Genomic DNA, 20,984 nt, shown 5'->3' with positions numbered 1-20,984 from the left:
TCCACGTGCGTTGGTGTTTAATCATCGAGTGTTGTGTTGCCAGTTGCTGGAGAAGGGCCTTCCCGGCATGCAGCAGTCTTTGCTGCAGATTATCTACAGCCTGCTGAGTCATATCGATCTTTCAGCCGCCCCGGTCAAGCAGTTCAACCTGGAGATCATGAAGATCATAGGCAAATATGTTCAGGTCAGAATCCGCCGCGCACCAATAACACGCTTTTTGGCACAAGTTGACCCAAGCCCTTCTAGTGCTTATGAAGTAATGCCATTTGCAGGGGAGACGGACTGAGTCCTGCCTGAGCAAAAAGGTTTTAGAATTGCCAGTATAACATGTTTTTACTAGTACTGTCAAAGTTAAAGTTTTAACTAATTAATTAATCACAAAAAAATGATGACATTAAATAATCTTGTATTAACGTAGATTAATCGCACTATTAATTTTGACCGCAGATAATCTTTTAGCATGAGGACGTATGGTTACGTTAAAGGTAGCACAGGTTGTATTTGAGCAATAAACATAACGACATGCATTTAATAAATGTTTGTGTATGACATTCAGAGTATTTTGTTCATGGCTAACTATTGGGGTCATTTTTTTTTCCATTTTAAATGATGCAAGTAATTAACTGATTAGAAAAAGGAGATAATGAGCGCGTGCAGTGGATGAAAAAATGTTGAAGACGTCCTTATAACATTAAATGTCGAAATAATTTGTAATTTTGTCAGATATGATATCTATCTTTTGTCATATTTTTGTTTTATTTTTACCTCTTTTTTTTTTGCTGAGATTTTGTCAGATCTGTCTTTTGGGGGGTTGGTGAGGTGCCTGATTTTTTTTTTTTTTTTTCATCTGCATCTCGTCTCTCGTCTTTCCTTCCAGAGTCCTCACTGGAAGGAGGCGCAAAACATTCTGAAGCTGGTGGTTTCTCGCTCAGCCAGCCTAGTAGTGCCCGACGACGTGCAACGCTCGTACAGCAGCGAGTCGTGCGGCTCGCCGGAAATCGCCTTCACGCGCATCTTCAACAACTCCTCCAAGGAGCTGCCCGGGAAGACGCTGGACTTCCACTTTGACATCTCAGAGGTGAACTTGTTTATTCTGTTGTCTAGAGGCAGCTAAAGTGCTCACATTGAACTGTCCTGAAATGAAGAAAATATCAATCATGTTACATGTGGCGTGTTGTTTAGGAACTAGCTTGCGTTGGCTAATGCTATTATGCGAGCAAAACGTGTTTCCATAGCTTTGTTAATGTTATGAAGTCATTCACTGGCAGCCATTTTCACTGAAGCAAGCCCCTTCACTCCCAGCTGTTTTACTGTATTTTGACTGATTTTGCAAGGCCAACAGAACACTGTTGCGTATACGAACCGTCGGACGGAGTGCTAAATAGAAATGGCAACCCCGGGACACTCAACACTCTTAGTTTGTTACAATATGTTGGCGGCGCCACTATAACAAGGCACCACAGAACAAATATAAAGTCCATAACGCTAAATTAATTCACCTGTAGCTGTAAGTCCATGCACCTTTCTTTTTCTTCTTGGTCGTACGCTCCTGTGTTGTCTCATCACTGGGCCGTTTCTCCGTTGCAAAGACACTTTCCGAATGTGTCGGTTTTTTACTCATTTTGCTAACTTGTCGATTAGCATCAGCACTACGCGACTGAGATAATTAGCATCTTGACATGCGTCAAGAGTCCGTCGTAAACATATTTATATGTTTTTGGGAGCAAATGAGCTAACTGACTAACAAATGCTAAATTATGAGAACTGAAAAACCATCTCCATCTCCTCTGTACAGTGTTGCACCATGTTTTTGCAAATTTCAATTTTTGGGAGTGCAACCTATCCTGGCGTGGAAAAAAATCCCCGTCTAATAAAAAAGTAGTGCTTTGGCACCATTTCATAGCATCTATAGCCTAACCTTTTTCGAGGGAGATTTCAATTACTCGGTGCTTACTGATAATCATGTGACTCTGTAGACCCCCATCATTGGACATAAATACGGGGATCAGCGCACAGCGATCGGTAGGAACGGGAAAGCGCAGATGAACGCCGTCACCAGGAGTACGTCCTCTACATCCTCGGGATCCAATTCCAACGGCCTGGTGCCAGTTAGCTGGAAGAGGCCGCAACTTTCTCAGGTATAACAGAAAAACGGGACATTTTTTCCCCTTTGATCAGCAGGATTTTAAATGTTTTCTTGTTTTTGTGCCTTTACAGAGAAGAACCAGAGAGAGACTTATGAATGTTCTGTGTCTATGCGGTCCGGAATCTGGCATTCCCAAAAACCCATCTGTAAGACTTCTCTCCTATTCTAAAGCTTCCAACAAGGTCTCTGTGAATTTCACATACAGCATATTGGCAGTTTGGTCTGCTCCACGTTGTTTTCAGGAGTTTCGGCATTAATGGCTCTATGTTGTTATTTTCATTGGTCAGCAAATGTGCAGTTCTACAATCTGTAGACTGACTACTTCACGTTGCAGTAAATTTGTGTTGTCCCATGAAAAGATTTCACATTTACAAAGATGTTGAGGGCTGCACTCACTTTTTGCCGTATTATATAACTATTTCTTTGTGTTTCCCCCCACTAACAGGTAGTCTTCTCGTCCAGCGAAGACCTGGACTCGGCCGACCAGCAGACCAGCCTGATCCCGACCGTGGAGGAGGCGGTACGAGAGGAAGAGGTGCAGGCAGAGGAGCTCGGTAGTGAGCAGCAGTTTGGCGTCTTCAAGGACTTTGACTTTTTAGACATCGAGCTGGAGGACGCCGAGGTGAGAAAATACATACTAGGACTTTCCTGGTACCTTTTCTGGGAATGTGACTCATCCAATTCCCTCCATGTTGACTCACTCCAAGTGTCATTATGTTTAATCTTCTTATCGCACACGAATTACGTGTCCGTGTTTGTACTTACCGTGTATCTTAGTTGTCCAGAGTGTCTTATAACATCCATGTTCCTTCTCTTCTTTTGCCACAAGGAGTTGCAGGTAAGTCTGTGAGCAGCTTAAGCGCGGTACACATGTACTCTTTCAACATCTCAGTTTATTTTTTATAAAGCTCAGCTCAGACACACATAATCAGTTGTATTACCAAGACTGACCTCTTGGAGGCAGTAGAGTCACACAGGGCATCCAAACTGGAATGGATGGAAAATATAAAGATGAAGAGAGTTAGGACTAGGAGAAAAAAATAGAACAAGCTAGGCTAACAGTTTGCCCCCAATTTGGCCTCAATGTTTGCATAAACATGGCTTTCGGCAAAAATCACGCCTCACACCACAGGACAATCACTAATATAACTTTTTAGAGATGTGATCATTAGACTCTTGCTGACTGATGGTAAAGCTTAAAAAATAACTCAAAATCAAAAATTTGACCTAATTATCAGTATATGTGTACACTACTTCTGCACTCCATCTGGTGTCCCTGCATCAAGTGTTACTTTTGTTTTGATATACAATCACAGCTTCATGTTTGTTTTGTTAGTTTCTCATGTGTGTGTGTGTGTGTGCGTGCGCGTGTGTACGTGTGCGTGCGTGTGAGCCATAGTGAAGCGCATGCTGCGTGTGTAAGTGTCAGTCAAGCTTCCAATTTTCCGCTCGGTCTCACTGCCGTGCCGGCGTGTGTCCTGCAGGGGGAGAGCATGGACAACTTCAACTGGGGCGTCCGCCGGCGCTCCCTGGAGAGCATGGACAAGGGCGACACGCCGTCCCTGCAGGAGTGCCAATACGCCGGCAGCACGCCCAGCCTCAACCTCACCAACCACGAGGACACGGACGAGTCGTCCGAGGAGGAGGTACTGAGCGCTAGCCAGATTCTCAGCCGCTCCGGCCGCGTAAGTCGCACTCTAATCAGGGTCCATCAAAACAACCCCCCCCCCGACCTCCGCCCTCCTGCACCCCTCCCAACCTGCCACGCTCCTCACACAGCCGGCTGTGTGCTGTTTGCGCTTGATTGAGAGTGTGTGTTGAGCTGGAGCTGTGTGGACGCGAGGGGCTTGGTGCTTGCTTCTTGGCTGGTGGTCCCTCTTCTATGGTGGTTGTAGCTCGCACCTCTTTAAGCTCTCTGTTGCCCCCTTTTCTGGTTGGTGAGTACGGCGTGCGTAGCTCAAAGAAAGCTTAAAAATATGGTCATGAGTCCTTGCATATTAAGAATTCTTAACTTAAAGCAATTAAATATGAAGTACTTGAAATTAATAAGTTAAAAAAATAAATACATATGAATCATAATTAATGGGTAAATACATTTCTTATTAAAACACAATAGTGCCTTGAAATACACGTTTTTGATCCTGTGTAATGTTTACTTTGATAAAATTACAATTTGTTCTTATTCTTAAAATTCATTCTATCATTAAATAATAATTTACATTTTTTTGTAAAATGGAATAAATACAAAAATGCCAATGTAAGTTCATTTTAACTCATTGACTGGCTGCCATTTTTACTGAAGCAACCCCATTCGCTCCCGGCTGTTTTACTGGATTTTGACAGATTTTTCAAGGCCCACCAAATCTTGTTTTCTACTGCTATAAAAACATGTAACCTACCAAAAGAAAGATTAGAGTTTCTTCTTTCATCAGGAAAAAAGTATATTTCTATCTGTTTTCGTTTTGCAGCAATTAGCATTAGAATATAGCTAAGTTTCATCATTATTCACAAATCTGTTGAAAACAGTGGGGGGGAGCCTTTTTGCAACACCCTATTTTGAAACCCTAACCCTAGTTTGAAACCCTAACTGTATTTCATAGCCCTAGTTTAAAACCCTAGCCCTAGTTTAAAACCCCACATTGAAACCCTAACCCTAGTTTAAAACACTATTTTGACCCCTAACTGTATTTCATAACCCAACTTTGAAACCCTAACCTTAGTTTACGTCATTGTTGCAAGAAGCACGTATCAAATGCAATAAAGCGTTTTAATGTGCACCATAAATAGTTCAAATAATGAATTCTCGTTTTTTTATTGTATTTATAATTAACAAACAAAAATCTGCCAAATGAATGCAAAAGAAAAAAGGACTTCCCAGAAGAGCCCAAGTCCAAAACTTCCTTTCATTTCTCCTTGCTGTGGTTGAAAAGGCCTCCTGTCCCAATACTTTTGTCCATATCATCCACACGCTCCGGCTCTATAGCGGCTAACTAACCGTCTTTGAAAATGTCTCCGCAGCTCAACAGTGACTCGGCCACAGACGACACGGCCTCCAACCACGTGGACTCCCTGCAGCAGTCCCACGAGTCGTCGGCCTCGGCCCTGGCGCCCCTCCGCCGTCCCGCCTCCTTCCTGCGGCCCGATAGCCCCGCGTTGGAGACGGCCCGCTCAGACAGCACCAGCAGCCAGCTGCCTGAGGTGCGATCAGTGGGGAGCAGTGACAAATTGTGGTGCTCTTGGGGTGCCTTCTAGCTCTCCTCCTTTTGCCTTCAACTTTTCACTTTTGTGACGGCACTGCTCAGGATGGCGCTTGGATGCTCGTTGATTTCAACTTTTACTGCTTTTACGAAGCTTTTTGTCTTCTTTCTGCTGCATTTGTGGGTGGTGTAGTGCTTGCTGGCTCTCTATTCCTTTTTTTCCCCCTCCTCTGGGTGATAATGAATGTGGTGGGGCTTTCGCATTTGAATTGGGGGGGAGAGGCAAGAAAAACCAGACTCACCTCAGGTCAGCTGTAACTGCTCACCCCCAATATCTACTAAAAAGAAAAAAAACAAAAAAGAAATCCTCCCATTTAAACACTTGTGAACTGGACGCCGCCGCCGTAACCGCCACGGAACGCATGTGTGAGTATGACACGTGGGCTTGAGTCCACTCACTTGCTAACAAACACTTGCCATTCACTGCTTGGAAATCGTCACATGTGCTAAGCATGATGCTAACGAGTACATGAATGTGTTTTTGTGTTTCTGACCTTTCTTGCATAGTCTTGACCACGTTTCACATTTTTTAGGAGAGTTTTTAGAATGGCCAGATAAAGGCCTTGTGTAGTAGATTACTCATTACTCTAGATCAGGTCAAAATAAAATAAATAATAATAATAATAAATAGAAATAATAATAAAATTAAAATTTTTTTTTTTTTTTAAAAAAGCAACAATTATTTATTTTATTAATAAAATTATTGTATTCTCAGTTTGTGTCAAAATGCTCCATTAGTATAAAATAACATTCATTCTAACCCTTCAAATTCCAGTTGTTGTTTTTGCACAAAGTGCAGCTTGTAAAACAATCTAAAAATAATTACATTTTTATCAGGAGTGTCAGGCGATTACATTTTTTAATCGTAATTAATCACACGACTTCAATAGTTAATGCACGATTAATCACAAATTTTATATGTTCTAAATGTACAATAAAAAAAATCATACTCTCGTTAAATAAAAGTGAGGAAGAAAACTAATAGAAATATGGCTGCAACTTTGAGTCGTTAAGTAATTTCATAATAATTCATGAAATTTAGTTAAGAAAAAAAGTGTGATATTGACTTGTGTTGAGGTGATTTTTCTGCCACTAGATGGCAGAGTTGCATTTGTAAGACCAGTCTCCACAAGTGTATGCATTCCATTTATTACTGCAAAATTTTGACGTGGACGTACGTGTCTGCTGTACTTGTGACGTGAGTTCCCCCAGTGCAGGGGCGGCCATTCATTTTGCATTACAAAAATAGTGGAAAGTAAATGAACTCAAAATGAAAGCACTAATATTGACGGTCCTAATTTTTCTATGTTATTTATATATTTTTCCCGTTTTCCCCCTCAAATGATCAGCATTAAAGCCTTTCCTCAGCCAGCTGTGGGAGCAACCACGTACTGAATTCAAATTGTTCTCCACGTTTTGAAAATAAAGATTGTGTCATTGATTTTCTCAGTTGAAGTGCAGTAAGCCATTAAACGCCTCTTATGGGAAATTACATGAAATTGCTCCATTGTCCAATAATTAATAAATCATGTAATTTGGTTGAAAACTAACGTCAAACCCACTAAAACGTTGAAAAAAGTATGATTCAAGGCAGCAAATAACAAGGAATTAAAAATGTACTTTTCGTAAGTTCCATTTTGTCCAAAAATGATGTCAATTGTATTTAATCCATGTGAGGAATCTCCTTTTCCTGCGCATAAAATGTGTGTGAATGAATGACGAGAGCGGGTGTTCCCGGATGCATACTCCACTTTTTTTTCTTTTTTTTCTTTCTTCCAATTGAGTCACAGTTTTGGATGTCACCGCAAGGACATCGCAGCCGCAGCTCTTAGCGTAATGAGCCCCCCGGATAAAAACCATCAATACTCTGCTCGTTCCCTTGCGGACGGCCACTTTCTAAAAGCTTTCCGTAATATAGCAGCCCGTCCGTCCATCCGTCCATCCGTCTCTCCTCCCTGATGTGCTGGCCGTCTGCCACGCTGGCCTCGCATGCATTAGATGACGACCCCAAAAAAACAAAAACTTTTCAAACAAGTGCTTTCATTTGATTATTTGGATTCGTGTGCCGTCATTTCGAAGATTGTTCGCTGCTATGGAATGTAAATAAGCTGTTGCATTATTTATCACCGTCGTAAGTCAGGAGAGTACAGTGGCCTAGTGGTTAGCGTGTCTGCCTCACAGGTCTGAGGTTGAGGTTGGAATCTGGTCTCTGGTCCGATTTTCTTGCATGCTACTTTTGTGAGTGTCGACTGTGAAGGAAAGCCTAGCAAACACCTGCTCGAGACGATCTGCATGTTTGAGGGATGTCCCAAAGAACGGCCTCCAGCACACTCTGTCTCCAAAACTGGATGTAAGGATGAGGCTAAATCACTCAAAGGCGACGTCATTCATCTCTCTTTCCCCCTCCGGTCGTTTCCTCATGTGCTTTATTGGCACCCGGGTGCAATTTCTAATGGCGTTTCCAAGATGGATTCACGTTGCCTCATGTTTATTGAGCCCTTCTCGTTTTCCTGGGCTTCCCGTGGGAGATGTTAGCGTACGAAGGAAGTAAAAATGGCTACTTTAAGGTCCCACTTGGCTCATTGAGATGTTGCCATTTCTTAAGTAAAGGCCTTAACGAAGGTTGGGTGTCAATTTGCCCAGTGATTTACGATGTGCTGACATTGCAGGACGGCGTCGGCGTGTCGACGGCGGCCGACGAGCTGAGCAGCAGCGTCAGCGAGGATACGGGCTTCGGCAGCGCCCCCCCTCTGCCCCCCGATCGGCCGGACCTGTGCGAGCAGGCGCAGGACCCCCGGGAGACCCCGGAGCCTCAGGAGGACCTGGACCCGGCCCCCCCTCCTCCGCCGGCCACAGACACTCCGCCGGGGTCCCTCTGTGAGGAGGAACCCCAGACGGCCCTGCCTCTGTACCCTTCGGCCGAAGCGGAGACGAAGCCGGACCTCTACCCGGACTTGGACCCGGACCCGGACCCGGATCCGGACAGCACCTGTGGCTCTGTGTGGGAGGAGGATGTGACTCAGGCCCTGAAGGAGCTGGACGAACGTTGCGAGGAGGAGGAGGCCGACTACTCCGGCATGTCCAGGTGAGTGGATTGAGATTTGGGATGTTGATATTATTTTATTATTATTATTATGATCAAATATTTCTAGAATCTATTAATCTATCGATTATTCATCCGATTAATCGACTAATCTGATTCATTTTCATTTTGCATTCAAATGTATTACAAAAGCATTTATTTCCCTGATTACTGTTTATTAACCTGTGATTGATGTTTATTTCATACTTTATATGATATTGACGATGTTACAAGTTCGATCATTGGTTTCTAAAGTAAAAACGGATGTTTGCAAATGTCTTATTTTGTTTTAACAGAAAATAATCAGTCTTTTTTTCATCAAGGACTACAGAAATCAGTGAACAATTACTGCTCATATGCTGAAATCACAGGATCTGGACAATTTTTCATAAAAAAATGGCTCCAATCAATTACTTGATTATTAAAATAGTTGTCGATTAATTTGATAATCGATTACTTGTCGATTTAATTTTGACAGCTCTAGATTTTGACCTGACATGTTTTTTTTCCTGAGGGACACCAGTAGAGCTGTCAAAAATAATCAAGTAATTGATTATTAATCAACTATATTAATAATCAAGTAATCATTTGGAGCCATTTTTGTATTTATAATTGTCCAAATCTTTTACTTTGGAGAACCATGACCGAATCAGTAACATAGTACAACATCAATCCCCCCCCTTTTTTTTTTTTTAATCACTATACAAATACAAAGTATGAAATAAACACCAATCACTGGTTAATAAACAGTAATCAGGGGGAAAAATGCTTTTGTAATACACTTCAATGCAAAATTAAAATGCATCCAATTTTTGCCGTGCCAGTTGTCCCGTGTCATCGACGGGGAAACCGTTTTTTGACATGATTGGCTGCAGTCGAGGTTCCGCCGCTTTTAACATCATTGTTTTGGCCCCGCCTCAACACTTTGGCGTGCCGCTTAATCTTTCCTCTGGCGCGGCTCCCACCCAGGTGGGCCTGGATGACGTGGGCCCCCTCAAGGTGGGCCAATTCTGGCTGGAGGACGCTGGGTCGGAATTGATGCCGGCCGGCGAGCAACGGGAAGGCGCCAGCGGCCCGTCGGCATCACGAGACATGTGTCGCGTAAACCGCGCATGATTGACCGTCATGCGGCTCAGGTGGGGGGGCACTCTGAGTCATTGTGCGTTGACAGCGGGGGGGGGGGGCACTGAACAGTTGAGCATACGGCCATCTGTGAGGATTTCTGCCCGACTGTTCGAATCATCCCCCCCGCCGCCATCACGTACCCCCCCTCGCTGCTGCCAGGCCGCCAATATGCGGAGGCTGTCTGCACTGCGCTAGTGCTACGAGAGAGAGAGAGAGAGAGAGAAGGAGAGCGAGAGAGCGAGCGGGGATGAGGACGGAGACGGTGTCGGCGGCGCTGCTCGGCAGTGCCGGCTTCAGATACTTGTATTCCGTCTGCTTCTTCAGGCTCTTTGGTCCCACGGGCCTGTGAGTACTGGATATACATGCGTGTGTGTGTGTGTGTGTGCGTGCGTGCGTGAGAAAACGGAACGAGAGAGGGAGAGAAATGTGCGATGCTAAGTGGCTAATAGCTCGTGTTGTTGTGCTGGAGCACTGCAGCAAATCCATCATGAAGTGGACTAGCGTTTGTTTACATGCGACATTTATTGAGACAAGGCACTCATTTGACGTGAGGACGAATCTCATTATACACCGACAAAGAAAAATGGGACAAGAAATACATGAAGTGCGAGGACGCTACCTTCTGTTCCATCTTTATTTTGCTCTGAACTTCATTTACGTCATACAGTGGTGCTTTTTTTTTTTTTTTTCCTCACTTGACTCACAGGACTAGTGCTGTCAAAAACAGATATTTGCAAATGTCTTATTTTGATGAAACACAGAAGATAATCAGTCAATCTCATTTCTGCAGTCAGTCAATCAGACGACAGAAATCAGTCAACAATTACTGTTGATATGCTGAAATTAATCATTAGTCAATTAATTTGATAATCGATTACTAGTCGATTAATCGATTATTTTTGACAGTTGTATATTTGACAAGAAGTCACAATTTGATAGATACTGAACAATTAAAGATCAATCAACTTACAGCAGTCCTTTTGAAACGGGGGCCGGTGTGATGCCAGGGGGCGGGGCCTCAGACAACATGCTTTTATGTTTGTTTGTTTTGGCGTACTAGAAAAAAATGTGAGTTGCGGCCTACAGCAGCTCCTTGCAAGTGCTCTCATTTTGTGTTTGTGTTTCTCTGTTCTGTAATATATGCATTGACGACTCTGGCTCTCCTTACCCACATGCGAGGGCATAACACGATCTTAATGGATCTATTTTCTATCCTTATTGACTCCTTTCAGCCAAGATGAGGGTGAAACAGACTGCTTCCCCGAGACCCAGGCCTCACCGCCCCCGTCGCCCTTCCTGTCAGCCATCTTGGCTGCGTTCCAGCCCGTCGCCTACGACGACGAGGAGGACGCCTGGCGTTGCCACGTCAACCAAATGCTGTCGGACGCCGACGGATCGTCCGCCGTCTACACCTTCCACGTCTTCTCGCAGCTCTTTCAGGTAGAACGGGCAAGCAAGCCACTGCGACTAATGCTTTTTATAATGCATCCGGAAAGTTGTTCAAGTCAAACACATGTAAACTCATTTGCTCCCAAAAACGTATAAATACGTTCTATTTTAAATGTCCCAAAGTGTCCCAAAGACGTATTTGTGTTTGGCTTTAATGCTGCCTCTGAACTGAAGCGAATGGTTGAAGCAGTGGTAGTTATTACAAAAATGGCCAGCAGGTGGCAGCAGAGTATAAGAGATCAACCAGGGCCATGTTGCAAACAAGCTCTTTCCCCCCCACTGTTTAAAATCAGATTTGTAGCTAATGATGAAATGTTGCTATATTCTAATGCTAATTGCAAAACGAAAACCGATAGAAATATACTTTTTTGTCCTGATGAAAGAAGAAACTTTAATCTTTCTTAAAGCAATAGAACACAATATTGTGTTGGCCTTTCAAAATCAGTCCAAATCCAGTCAAACAGCCAAGAGCGAAGTGAAAATGGCTGCCATTGAAGGAGTTCAATTGAATTGAGACCATTTGGAAGTTCAGACCACTTTATGTACAGTGAGTGACCTTTGACTGATTTACTCCATTTCCAGAGCATTCAGAGGAAATTTGCCGCCATCACGCACGCGTCGGTCCACTTCCTGGGCGAGAAGCTCCAGCGAATGGGCAACCAGTTCCTCAGCTCGCTGGAGGTCATGACGTCGCACTCGCGCTGCCCCACCGTGCTGCTGGACGCCGAAACGGTGAGGCCGTCGCCCTTTTCCGCGTCCCTCGGCGCTGTGCTCTGATTGGATGTTGACGTGCGTCCCAGCTGGTGTCGTGCGGGCTGCTGGAGACGCTCAAGTTCAGCGTGCTGGAGCTGCAGGAGCACCTGGACACGTACAACGCCAAGAGGGAGGCGGCCGAGCTGGTGAGTGGCGTTTTTCAAACTTGGGCCACGCCCCTCCGACCATCCACTGTGGGTATGCCTCGGAACCGTCCCCCCCCCCCCCCCCCCCCAAAAAAATGTCTGTCCAAATCGACGTTGCGATGGGCCTCAAGCAGTGCGTCAGCGCGCACGTGACATCATCAGCTGCAGCAAGGGGCTAAAAATAACCCCGTGGCTCTCCTAAATCAGTTAGGAGGGGCCGGGCGGCTGGATGGAGTGGGGGGGGGGGGGGGGCGCTCGGGAGATGAGATTGCATGCGTGGCGGTTAATTGAATGAGGAAAGCACGCTTCCCGCAGGGTGAAATATTCCCAGCCGCTTGTCTTGAAGCGGCTGCTTTGTTTCAATAAGTCCGGTTTTGTGATTGAATCTGTTGTGACGTCGGCGGGCCGTCAAAAGTCCAGCGTCGTCAACGTCTCGTTTATCTTCGTCCTTTTCTAGTGGCTGGAAAACTGCAGGAAAACCTTCGGCGACAAACAGATCTGCCAGAGGCTCGACACACAAGCGCAGGTAGGCTTACCTCTGCCTTCTGCGGTTGAGTAAACAGTCCCCCCCCCACCCCCCCAAGTCTAAAGTACAACCTCAAGTTCCCACTAGAAAGCACAAAACCCGCCACACCATTTTTATTGAAGCTCGTTTGCAGATTTTCTCCATTCCAGAAGCGTCTTGTTCTCGTCTATTATTAGCGGCTTTTTTACTCACCCAGAATTTTCCGTTTTTTTTTTTTTTTTTTGTAAGGTCCATATTGAAATGTTAACTGTTCACATTCTTAAATAAAAGCGCACATAGGCTTATTCACAAAATAAGCGTAGCGGTTGTTGGCCCTTTTCCTCGTGTTTAGTCAGATTTTTATCCGTTTATCATCTCTCTCTCATCAATCGTGTTTTTACTGTTTTAGTATTTATGCTTTTTGTCGGAGCCTTTTTTTGCCCGATTTTTTGGTCAACTCTAAAGTTTTCTTTTGTGTAAGTTTTTATCAGATTGGGATTCTTTTTTTTTTTAACAAATGTTTGTACATTTTGCAGTATAATTTTCAGCTATTGGCGTTCTATTTGGTCCGATTTTGTTGCCATAAACTGGCCAGATTTTCTGCATAAAAAAACAAACACTTTTCCATTAAAAAAAAAAAAAAAATTCTACGTTTTTTTGGATCAAGTTTGCATTAGTTTTCATTAACATAAAAATGGATGTGCTATTTAACCACTTTTTTGTCCCTTTTTTAACACACACAAAAATATCGTTTTGTCAAACATTTATTGAGTTTTTGTGGTCATGTGATTGTTGCCTACCTTTTTCTGTTTTTGTCCAACTTTTGTGACACGGTTTTAAATTTTTTATGCATGTTGGCAGATGTTATTTTTTATTTTCTCCCAAATTGTGTTTCCTGTCCATAAATTCATCCAAGAGCTTCAACTTTTGAACTTCTTTTTTCCAAGCGCTTTGCTGAGGAACGTACGCGCCTTGTGTGGTTTGTTGTGGCACTCGCAGCAATTTCACTCTTTTTCTTACTTGATTTGACTTTAAAGCACTCTGTTTTGTTTTGTATGCTTTCTCCTCCCTAAAGGCGGTTGAAGTGTTTCGTTTGTCAACTATTTCAGTTTTCCAAGGCAACGCATACTTCAATGTTCATGAATGACCAAAAAATGTGTGTCCGTCATTCAGCTAACAAGTCCGCTAGCTTAATGCTAACGTGGAGTGTGAAAATGCCCAAATAAGATGTTGTCAACTTTTGTCGCATTTCTTTCCCGCCTCAACGGTGGCGTGAATTGCGACTAATTGTTTTCTCTTTCTCTCCTTGTCTTTGTGGCCTCCTTCTTGCTTAGCACATGGCGAGTCTGGCAGTAAGTGCTCCTCCTGTTTTCACGGCCAACACCGACCATCCTCATCGCATTCCTTCTACCCTGATTAGCCGCATAACACGCAACGCTCTCATCCAATCATGTTGTTAGCACCCCGATGGCAAAAAAATGATTTGTGTTTCCTGCCGGCATCCCGGTGGAGGATTTGATGATTTCAAATGTGCATGTTTGTTGCGCCGTCCCGTTTTCAAAACGACTTGTATACGATCCCAGACGAAAACAGGGGGCCTCGGTTTGTGACGCTGTCGGCTTCCGTTTGCGACGACCTAACGTCGAAACGCGTCGAAACGCGTCGAAACACGTCGAAACACGTCGAAACACGTCATAACACCATTTTGGAAGGACAGACATGTTCTTTTTTTTTTGTTTGTTTTCACTTTTTTCTCCAGGTAATGGCAGCCCACCCCCCCCCCCCCACACACACACACACATTTGGTAAATGTCTTGAGTTTTAACGTATTTTTTTAGGTTTATCTTTTTGATGCCATCATTTATTTTATTTTTATGTAACCTTTTTAAAAAATTTTCCAGTGTTAGAAATATTTTGGTCTGATTTTTGTATTTTCAGATTTGTAATCTGTTTCTTGCCTGTTTTGGCTTTGCCTTTTTTTTTTGGGATGTCAAATTAATATCTATTTTGTGCCAGATTTTGTCAATTTTTTTGATAGACTTTTCTAATTTGGGTGTTTTTTCCCCCACTTATTTTCCTCATTTTTTTCCATTTCTTTAGTCATTGCCATATTTTTGTCTGTTTTTCTTGCTAATAACTCTTGACATTTGTATCATTTTTTTCTCTGAATTTTGTTATATTTTTGTGTTATTTTTATCTGTTTTTTTGACAGGTCTGTTTTCCTTTTTTGGACTTTTTTTTCATTATTTGTTATACTTTTTGCAAGATTTTTGTTAGACTTCTATCAGTTTTGGGCAGTTTTTGCTTGAATCTCGTGAGATTTTTGTTTTCTTTGTTTGTTTTTTTTTGCATCAGTTTTTTTGTAGTAATTTTGACTTTGACATTTTTTTTTTGTCAGTTTGTGTTATTTATTTTTTATTGTCAGATTTGTACTGTTTTTTTTAATTGGATTTTTGCTTGTCTTGCTAGATTCTTATCAGTCGTTTTTTTTGTCAGTACTTTATTTAGCTGAGGATTTCCGTTCCAACGATTTAACTTGAGTTTCTACGTCAGAAAGAGCAAAGTGTTAAAAGCGTGCCTTGCTTGTGCTGCTCGCGCACGTATTTTCAGAGCCGCTGATTTGCGTTGGCACGGTCGCAAATGGAGGACCCCTGTTATTAGCGACATCCTCGACTGCTTCACACCGACAACCACTCCATGATGGATCTTTTTCTAATCGACTAATTTTGCTAGCGATAGACTCTCGCCCGACATCCGGACGGCGCCGTCTCCTCGTCCATTTTTTCCGTCTTCCTCACCGTTCTGCCTTTCGCCCCCCCCGTGTGTGTGCGCGCAGGAGCTGGAGTTGTGCCGCCGCCTGTACAAGTTGCACTTTCAGCTGCTGCTGCTCTTCCAAGCCTACTGCAAGCTCATCAGCAGAGTGGACACCATCAAGAGGGAGGCCGAGGTGAGCCAGCAGCGATCAATGTTTCTGGCATCTTTCCCGATATCTGACAAAGCAAGATGAAGAGAAAACAAAAACAAACAAACTGTCCCAGCTAATGGAAATGTACTGCTTGAAGGCGACGGCGCAGGCCGCTTGCTGACTGCCGCTGCGCTATCCGGCCTGCATCTTAATGCACCTTTAAGTGGATTACGCAACTGAATGAAATTGAATGATTTCTTATGGGGATTGATGGAGGTCGGCTGCCGTTGGCGTTCAAATTGAATCAGCGTGTTTATTTTGCTGCCTCCTCCTCGCCGCCATCCTCCGTTCTCCGCTCACGCCGTTCCCCGTCTATCTGCCTTTCCGTCTCCCGTCGGCAGGTGACCAACATGTCGGACGAGCTCAGCGCCCTGGAGGGCTGCCTGAAGGCGGCCGAGAGGGGAGGCGACGGCCAGGAGGACGCGTGCATGCCGGACGCCGCCCACGCCAACACCGAGACGGCCATCCAGTCGCTGGTGGAGACGCTGAGAGCGCGAGACTTCTGCTCGGCGCTCACGCAAGTCAAAGTCTTCAGGTAGATTGACAGCACCTGGATGACGCAGACATTAGGGAAATGCGTTTGGATTTTGATAGAATTGCAGCTGTCAAGATTAATCGACAACTATTTTAATAGCCCAGTAATCGTTTGGAGCCATTTTTTTTATCACTATTCGAATATGAAATAAACACCAATCACTGGTTAATAAACAGTAACCAGGGGAAAAAATTGTAATACACTTCAATTCAAAATTGAAATGAATCTGATTAATTGATCCATGGATTCTAAAGATATCCAATAGTGACAGTTCGGATAATAATACCAACAATGTCAGTTTGTCTGAAAGACTGCTAGCATAATGCTAACATATAATGTAAAAAGCCATCAATGGAAATTTGCAGCAACACATACAAAAGTGCTGTCAAAGTTAAAGCATTAACTCATTAACTCTTTGACTGCCAGACGTTTTGAGAAAAGGGATGCCGTGGGTGCCAGCCGATTTAAGCATTTTGACTGATCTTTCAAGGTCCACAGAAAATTATGTGTTTGGACTATGGAAACACACATACTACCAAATGAAAGATTGGACTCTCATCTTTCATCAGAAAAAATAAGTTTGTTTCTACCTTATTCCGTTTTTCAGTAATCAACAATAGAAAATGGTTAGTTTCACCTCTGTTTTGAAACAAACGTCTTTTAACGTCTTTGGCACTCCTCCATAGGATTTTACTAAACGTTATTTAACGTTTTTGGCAGTCAAAGAGTTAAACGATTAATTATGATCCAAATCCTAAGATGTGATTAATCTGATTAAGAAATGGATTAGTTTGACATCTCTTGTATTACAACATAACGTCAAGCGTCTTTGTGCGCGCGCGCGGCAGGTCCTTGTGGCCGAACGACATTTTCGGCAGCGAGGGCGAGGACGCCGTGCAGACGCTGCTGCACATCTACTTCCGGCACCAGACGCTGGGCCAGACGGGCTGCCTGGCCGTGGTGGGCCCCAGCCGCGACCTCTCCCAGGCCAGCGGGCGCCTCATGGAGCTCAACCTGCAGATCCGAGAGGCGCTGAGTCGGGCGCAAGCTCCCGGCACCGGCGGAGGACGGGGAGGACCGTGAGCGGCGGCGGCGGCGGCGGCGGCGGCGGACTCGCCGTACAAAAGGGCTACAAAAGGATGTGCGGGAATGAGAGACGACTTGTGCTTCTTCACGCCGGATGGACGCTTGGAGCGAAGACATTCCTCGGGAAAAGTTTGGGATGTTCGGCCCTTTTGGCTGACATTTCTGGATGAACCCAAAAAGCTCTGCAACCCCGAATGGGTCGATGCATTTCAAGAGATGTCGAATTGTCTGCCTTTCTGTGAGGCTTCCGGTACTTCTGTTGCAACAACATCAGTGGGCCACTAAATCAGGAATATCGGCGTCATCGACGGTGATACTGGAAGAGTCACAGAAAGGCAGAAGTGAAATTCTTGGACATTTTCATTTTTCAAGTTTTGCAAAAAAAGTTGTGAAACATTGAACAGTTTAAGTTTACCTGTAAATGTTGTAGTAACTTTTTTGGTTCATCCCAAAATTTCAGCCCGAAGTTCAAAATTCCGACTTTTTTTTTTGGGGAGTCAAGTATCTTCCCCACACACAAAAAAAAAAGAAAAACCTCATGCAAGATTCTGTTTGCAATAAGTCACACACACGTCGGCGTGCCTGGCAAAGCAGTGGGATGATCGATTTTGGTTTTATTTGATGCTTTTTTTTTTTTTTCTTCTTCAGTTTTTCTACCCTGCACGCCAATCGATAAGTTCGTAAGCAAAAAAAAAAAAAAAAAAAAAAGCATGCTTGAAAGAGATGAAAAGCAGTATTTTTGGGGGAGAAATGTATTTTTTATGATTCAGAGCTTAACCTCCTCGGTTGTAAATGTTGGGTTATTTAACGTGCGAGCACCTGTGGGAAATCCTCAGGGAAGTCCGTTGTAAAAAGAGAAACATATATTATAGAGATATAAATATATATCTGCCCCCCCGTCAAGGTGTCCTTAATTGATATTAATCGCCCGTTTAACCAAATAAGCAGCTGCCTTTAGAGGCTGTGTGTTGCATAGATACACACACACAGCTTGTAACTTATTTTACTCTGTATATATTTTAGAAAGTGTCAAAGCAGTATTTTCGCCCTCCTTCCTCGTACTTTAATGCACTGCAGAATACGCCATGCTCATGTGATGAGTCATTCATAAACTCTTTTTTTTTCCCCTCTTGGGAGCAGCTGCCTTTTTTGTGACGTCACAGCTGAGAGAAGGGGGAAAAGGAGGTGAGGGCTCCACTGTAGCATCCGTATTCCCCCCACACATTCCTTTTTTCCACCTCGGAATCCAAAGATAAGGAGTGAGACTTTGTCCCGTTTGTCCGCCAACCAAGCAGAACTTTTCTTCCCTGACGGTCACTGCTTGTCTGGTACATTCTGAATGCTGTTTATTATTTAAAGATTCTTTCTTGACCTGGGAGAGCTTTTATTTTAGAGGTGCATTTTTTTTTTGTTTTGTTCACTCACATGCCAGCCTTCTCTGGATGAATAAAGATCTAATCAATACATTCAAGACTTTTGCATAATTTGTTTGCGCAGATTGAGTTGTACCTTAGAATGATCTAAAAATCTCAGTAAATATGGTAAGAAAAGTACAGTAAAATTCAAAGCAAACCATGTACAAATTTGGTCAATTTCACCTTTTAAATTACTATTGTTTTTTTTTTCCCCATGTGGGTCTTTAAAAAAAAAAAAAAAAAAAGTTCTTGCGAGCGTGTTGACTGAGGCACTGGGCAGATTAAATAGACATGGCAACAGCTGCTAAAATCTGATTGGAACTTTTTTTTTTTAAAGCACATTTAGCCAAGAGAAACGATGGACTAAAAATACAATTTTATGGAACACATTAGAATCTAGGTAGGCCAGTAAATGTACAAAAGACAGAAACGTCCAAGAAATGCAAGAGATATTTTAATAGTGAACATAACACATGAACCAAAGTACCAAAACAAGCAAGTAAATGCTTGCTGTCGTCAGATGATGTATTTGAAGCTGAAGGTGCTGTCGCACGAGAGCCGCTTGCCTTTGCAGCGGCCGCATAAATCCTGCCTGTGCGGACGCTTGGGGTCCACGTGGCGTTGAGTTAAGGCGCAGCAGCAGCGGGCTTTGTTGCAAGTCTGGGGACGAGATGGACGACCGTTTCATCAAGACAGACGAGCTTTTTCTTCCTTCTTTAAACCGGTAAGCTTACATGACATGTGATGTCCTCCACACGGTACGGGTTAAACTCCTTCTGGCATTTCCTGCAGTATTGTTTAAAGTAAACCTGGAAGGCAGCAATGGCGGATGGTCAGGGTCAGACAACCTGAGATCTTCTCCAAGTCCTCACCTTGTTGGTGCCCTGAACGCACCACACGTAGGCACTCTCCCATCTCAGATTGCACTCTCTGCAGTGGTAATAGCCGTACTTCTGCTCCAGAAACTGAAACGAAATCCAAAAGAAATTTAAGGCATAGCCGTGATTGGTCAACTGCTGGTCACATGACAAACGGACGCCATCTTGTTACCCTGCTTGAAACAGAGTTGGCCAAACTCTTCATATGCTCGGGGCCCACCATTCTTTTTGAACCCTCACCTCAAAGACTAGTCAAATAATCAGTGTAGTAGTGTAAATTACGGGTTGAAACGTTTTAAATTACTAGTAAAATAATTTTAGACTTTGTAAAAACTACTGGGTGTTTTTTTTTTTTTCCAAGTCCACAACATTTTACAAAAAGGTCAAAAAATAAATAAAAACAATACTTTTACGAAGTTTGTTCCAAATTGGTAAATTAGCATTAGCAAACCTCTCAATCGCTTAAAACAATGTGAGCAAAAGTTCTGTTTCAAAATTATTTTGTAAATAACAAAAAGACTTGGACGGTGCAGGGCCAACCTGGAAGCGAACTCTGGCTTTCCCCTTTGAAGCTGCGTCCTCTACGGCGGCTTCGGCGTCGTCGCTCTTCCGCTGCTCTTCACACTTGAGCGGCTTGGCCCGCTTCTCCTCCCCGCCTTCCTTCTCTTCCACCTCCTCCTCCTCCACCCCTTCAACGTCGTCGGCGTCTCTGGTAGCCACCTCGACCTCCTCACTCCGTTTGGCCTCCTTGTCGTCCGCCACGAAGCAGGTGATGTTCCGGTAGGCCACGGGGGAGTAGAGCGCCAGCGTCCGCGGGTAACGCACGACCGTCTTGGGGCTTCCCGCTTCACCGGACGTCTCGGAGCTCTCGGAGGCCTTCTTGCGCCGGAAGTCTCGCTTCATGGCGACGAGGGTTCGCGGCCCGAGGGAGCATTGCACAGAGGTGTCCCGCTTGGGGTTGACCTGCACGGCCACGTCCTTGGTGTTCGCCTTGCGGAGTCTCGGCGTGAGCTTGGGGTTGACCTGGGACAGGATGGACTTGAGCTGGGCTCGCTGCTGGTTATTGAAGGCCTCCGAGGCGTCGCCATAGTGGGGCAGGTAACTACTTTTGTACTTCCACGGAGCCTCTCTGGGCCGGTATCTCCCCGCGTAAGGGTTGTGGTTGTACGATGATGGATAGAAATATCGATCGACTGGCTCGTCACAGTATGACGCCATTTTGTTTCTTTTTCCTTTTTTTCTGCTGTTCAACCAGCAAACTTGAGCGGGTAACGCCATTTAAATTGCAAGTGTGATTACCAATTAGGGCTGATTCAACGCCGGTGTGTTCCCGCCAAAAGGCAAGGGGGCGTGTTCAGCTTTCAAATCACAGACAACTTTATTGATTCTGTAGCCTCTACTCCAGCCTGGACGTACGTACTTGGCGACCATGTTGGGTGGGGCGACGTTCCCAAATCCCATCAAGTGCTATTTTTTTTTTTTTGGTCAAAAACGTTCACAATCAATAATGGACTTTTGAAAAATGATTTAGAAAAATTTAATAATTTTATAAAATAAAGTATTTTACCGGTGAAAGGTTATTCCTAGTTTTCTTACTTTCAGTTTTCTTGCCAACCACACACACACAAGGAATGCGCTAATG

At 43.9% G+C, this 20,984-nt stretch overlaps 2 protein-coding genes across 5 annotated transcripts in view; one reads left to right on the top strand and one right to left on the bottom strand.

Moving 5' to 3' along the window:
• fryl (furry homolog, like) overlaps positions 1-17,195 on the top strand; it is a 73,651-nt gene extending 56,456 nt beyond the window's left edge. For 3 of the 4 annotated variants that reach the window (XM_077584772.1, XM_077584771.1, XM_077584770.1), the window contains 16 exons: positions 44-184; positions 878-1,078; positions 1,977-2,138; positions 2,218-2,292; positions 2,592-2,768; positions 3,631-3,831; positions 5,165-5,344; positions 8,073-8,488; positions 10,843-11,050; positions 11,642-11,791; positions 11,860-11,958; positions 12,416-12,484; positions 13,798-13,815; positions 15,300-15,410; positions 15,770-15,963; positions 16,812-17,195. In XM_077584772.1, the coding sequence (XP_077440898.1) occupies positions 44-184; positions 878-1,078; positions 1,977-2,138; positions 2,218-2,292; positions 2,592-2,768; positions 3,631-3,831; positions 5,165-5,344; positions 8,073-8,488; positions 10,843-11,050; positions 11,642-11,791; positions 11,860-11,958; positions 12,416-12,484; positions 13,798-13,815; positions 15,300-15,410; positions 15,770-15,963; positions 16,812-17,046 (2,637 nt within the window). In that variant the 3' untranslated portion in view covers positions 17,047-17,195. The remainder of the gene's footprint in view (positions 1-43; positions 185-877; positions 1,079-1,976; positions 2,139-2,217; positions 2,293-2,591; positions 2,769-3,630; positions 3,832-5,164; positions 5,345-8,072; positions 8,489-10,842; positions 11,051-11,641; positions 11,792-11,859; positions 11,959-12,415; positions 12,485-13,797; positions 13,816-15,299; positions 15,411-15,769; positions 15,964-16,811) is intronic. The other variant, XM_077584773.1, reaches the window with a different exon arrangement.
• Positions 17,196-18,896: 1,701 nt separating this feature from the next.
• On the bottom strand, positions 18,897-20,649 carry zar1 (zygote arrest 1). The gene is made up of 4 exons (XM_077584774.1): positions 19,883-20,649; positions 19,337-19,429; positions 19,199-19,273; positions 18,897-19,124 (listed from the first exon to the last, which is right to left on the bottom strand). The coding sequence occupies exons 1-4, from the start codon at positions 20,618-20,620 to the stop codon at positions 18,981-18,983; spliced, it is 1,050 nt and encodes a 349-aa protein (XP_077440900.1). The 5' UTR covers positions 20,621-20,649; the 3' UTR covers positions 18,897-18,980.
• Between the last annotated feature and the right edge of the window lie 335 nt (positions 20,650-20,984).

The sequence above is a fragment of the Vanacampus margaritifer genome, chromosome 13 (genome assembly GCF_051991255.1).
Source record: "Vanacampus margaritifer isolate UIUO_Vmar chromosome 13, RoL_Vmar_1.0, whole genome shotgun sequence".
Classification (NCBI taxonomy): domain Eukaryota; kingdom Metazoa; phylum Chordata; class Actinopteri; order Syngnathiformes; family Syngnathidae; genus Vanacampus; species Vanacampus margaritifer.
This window is presented reverse-complemented; position numbering and strand designations above follow the sequence as displayed.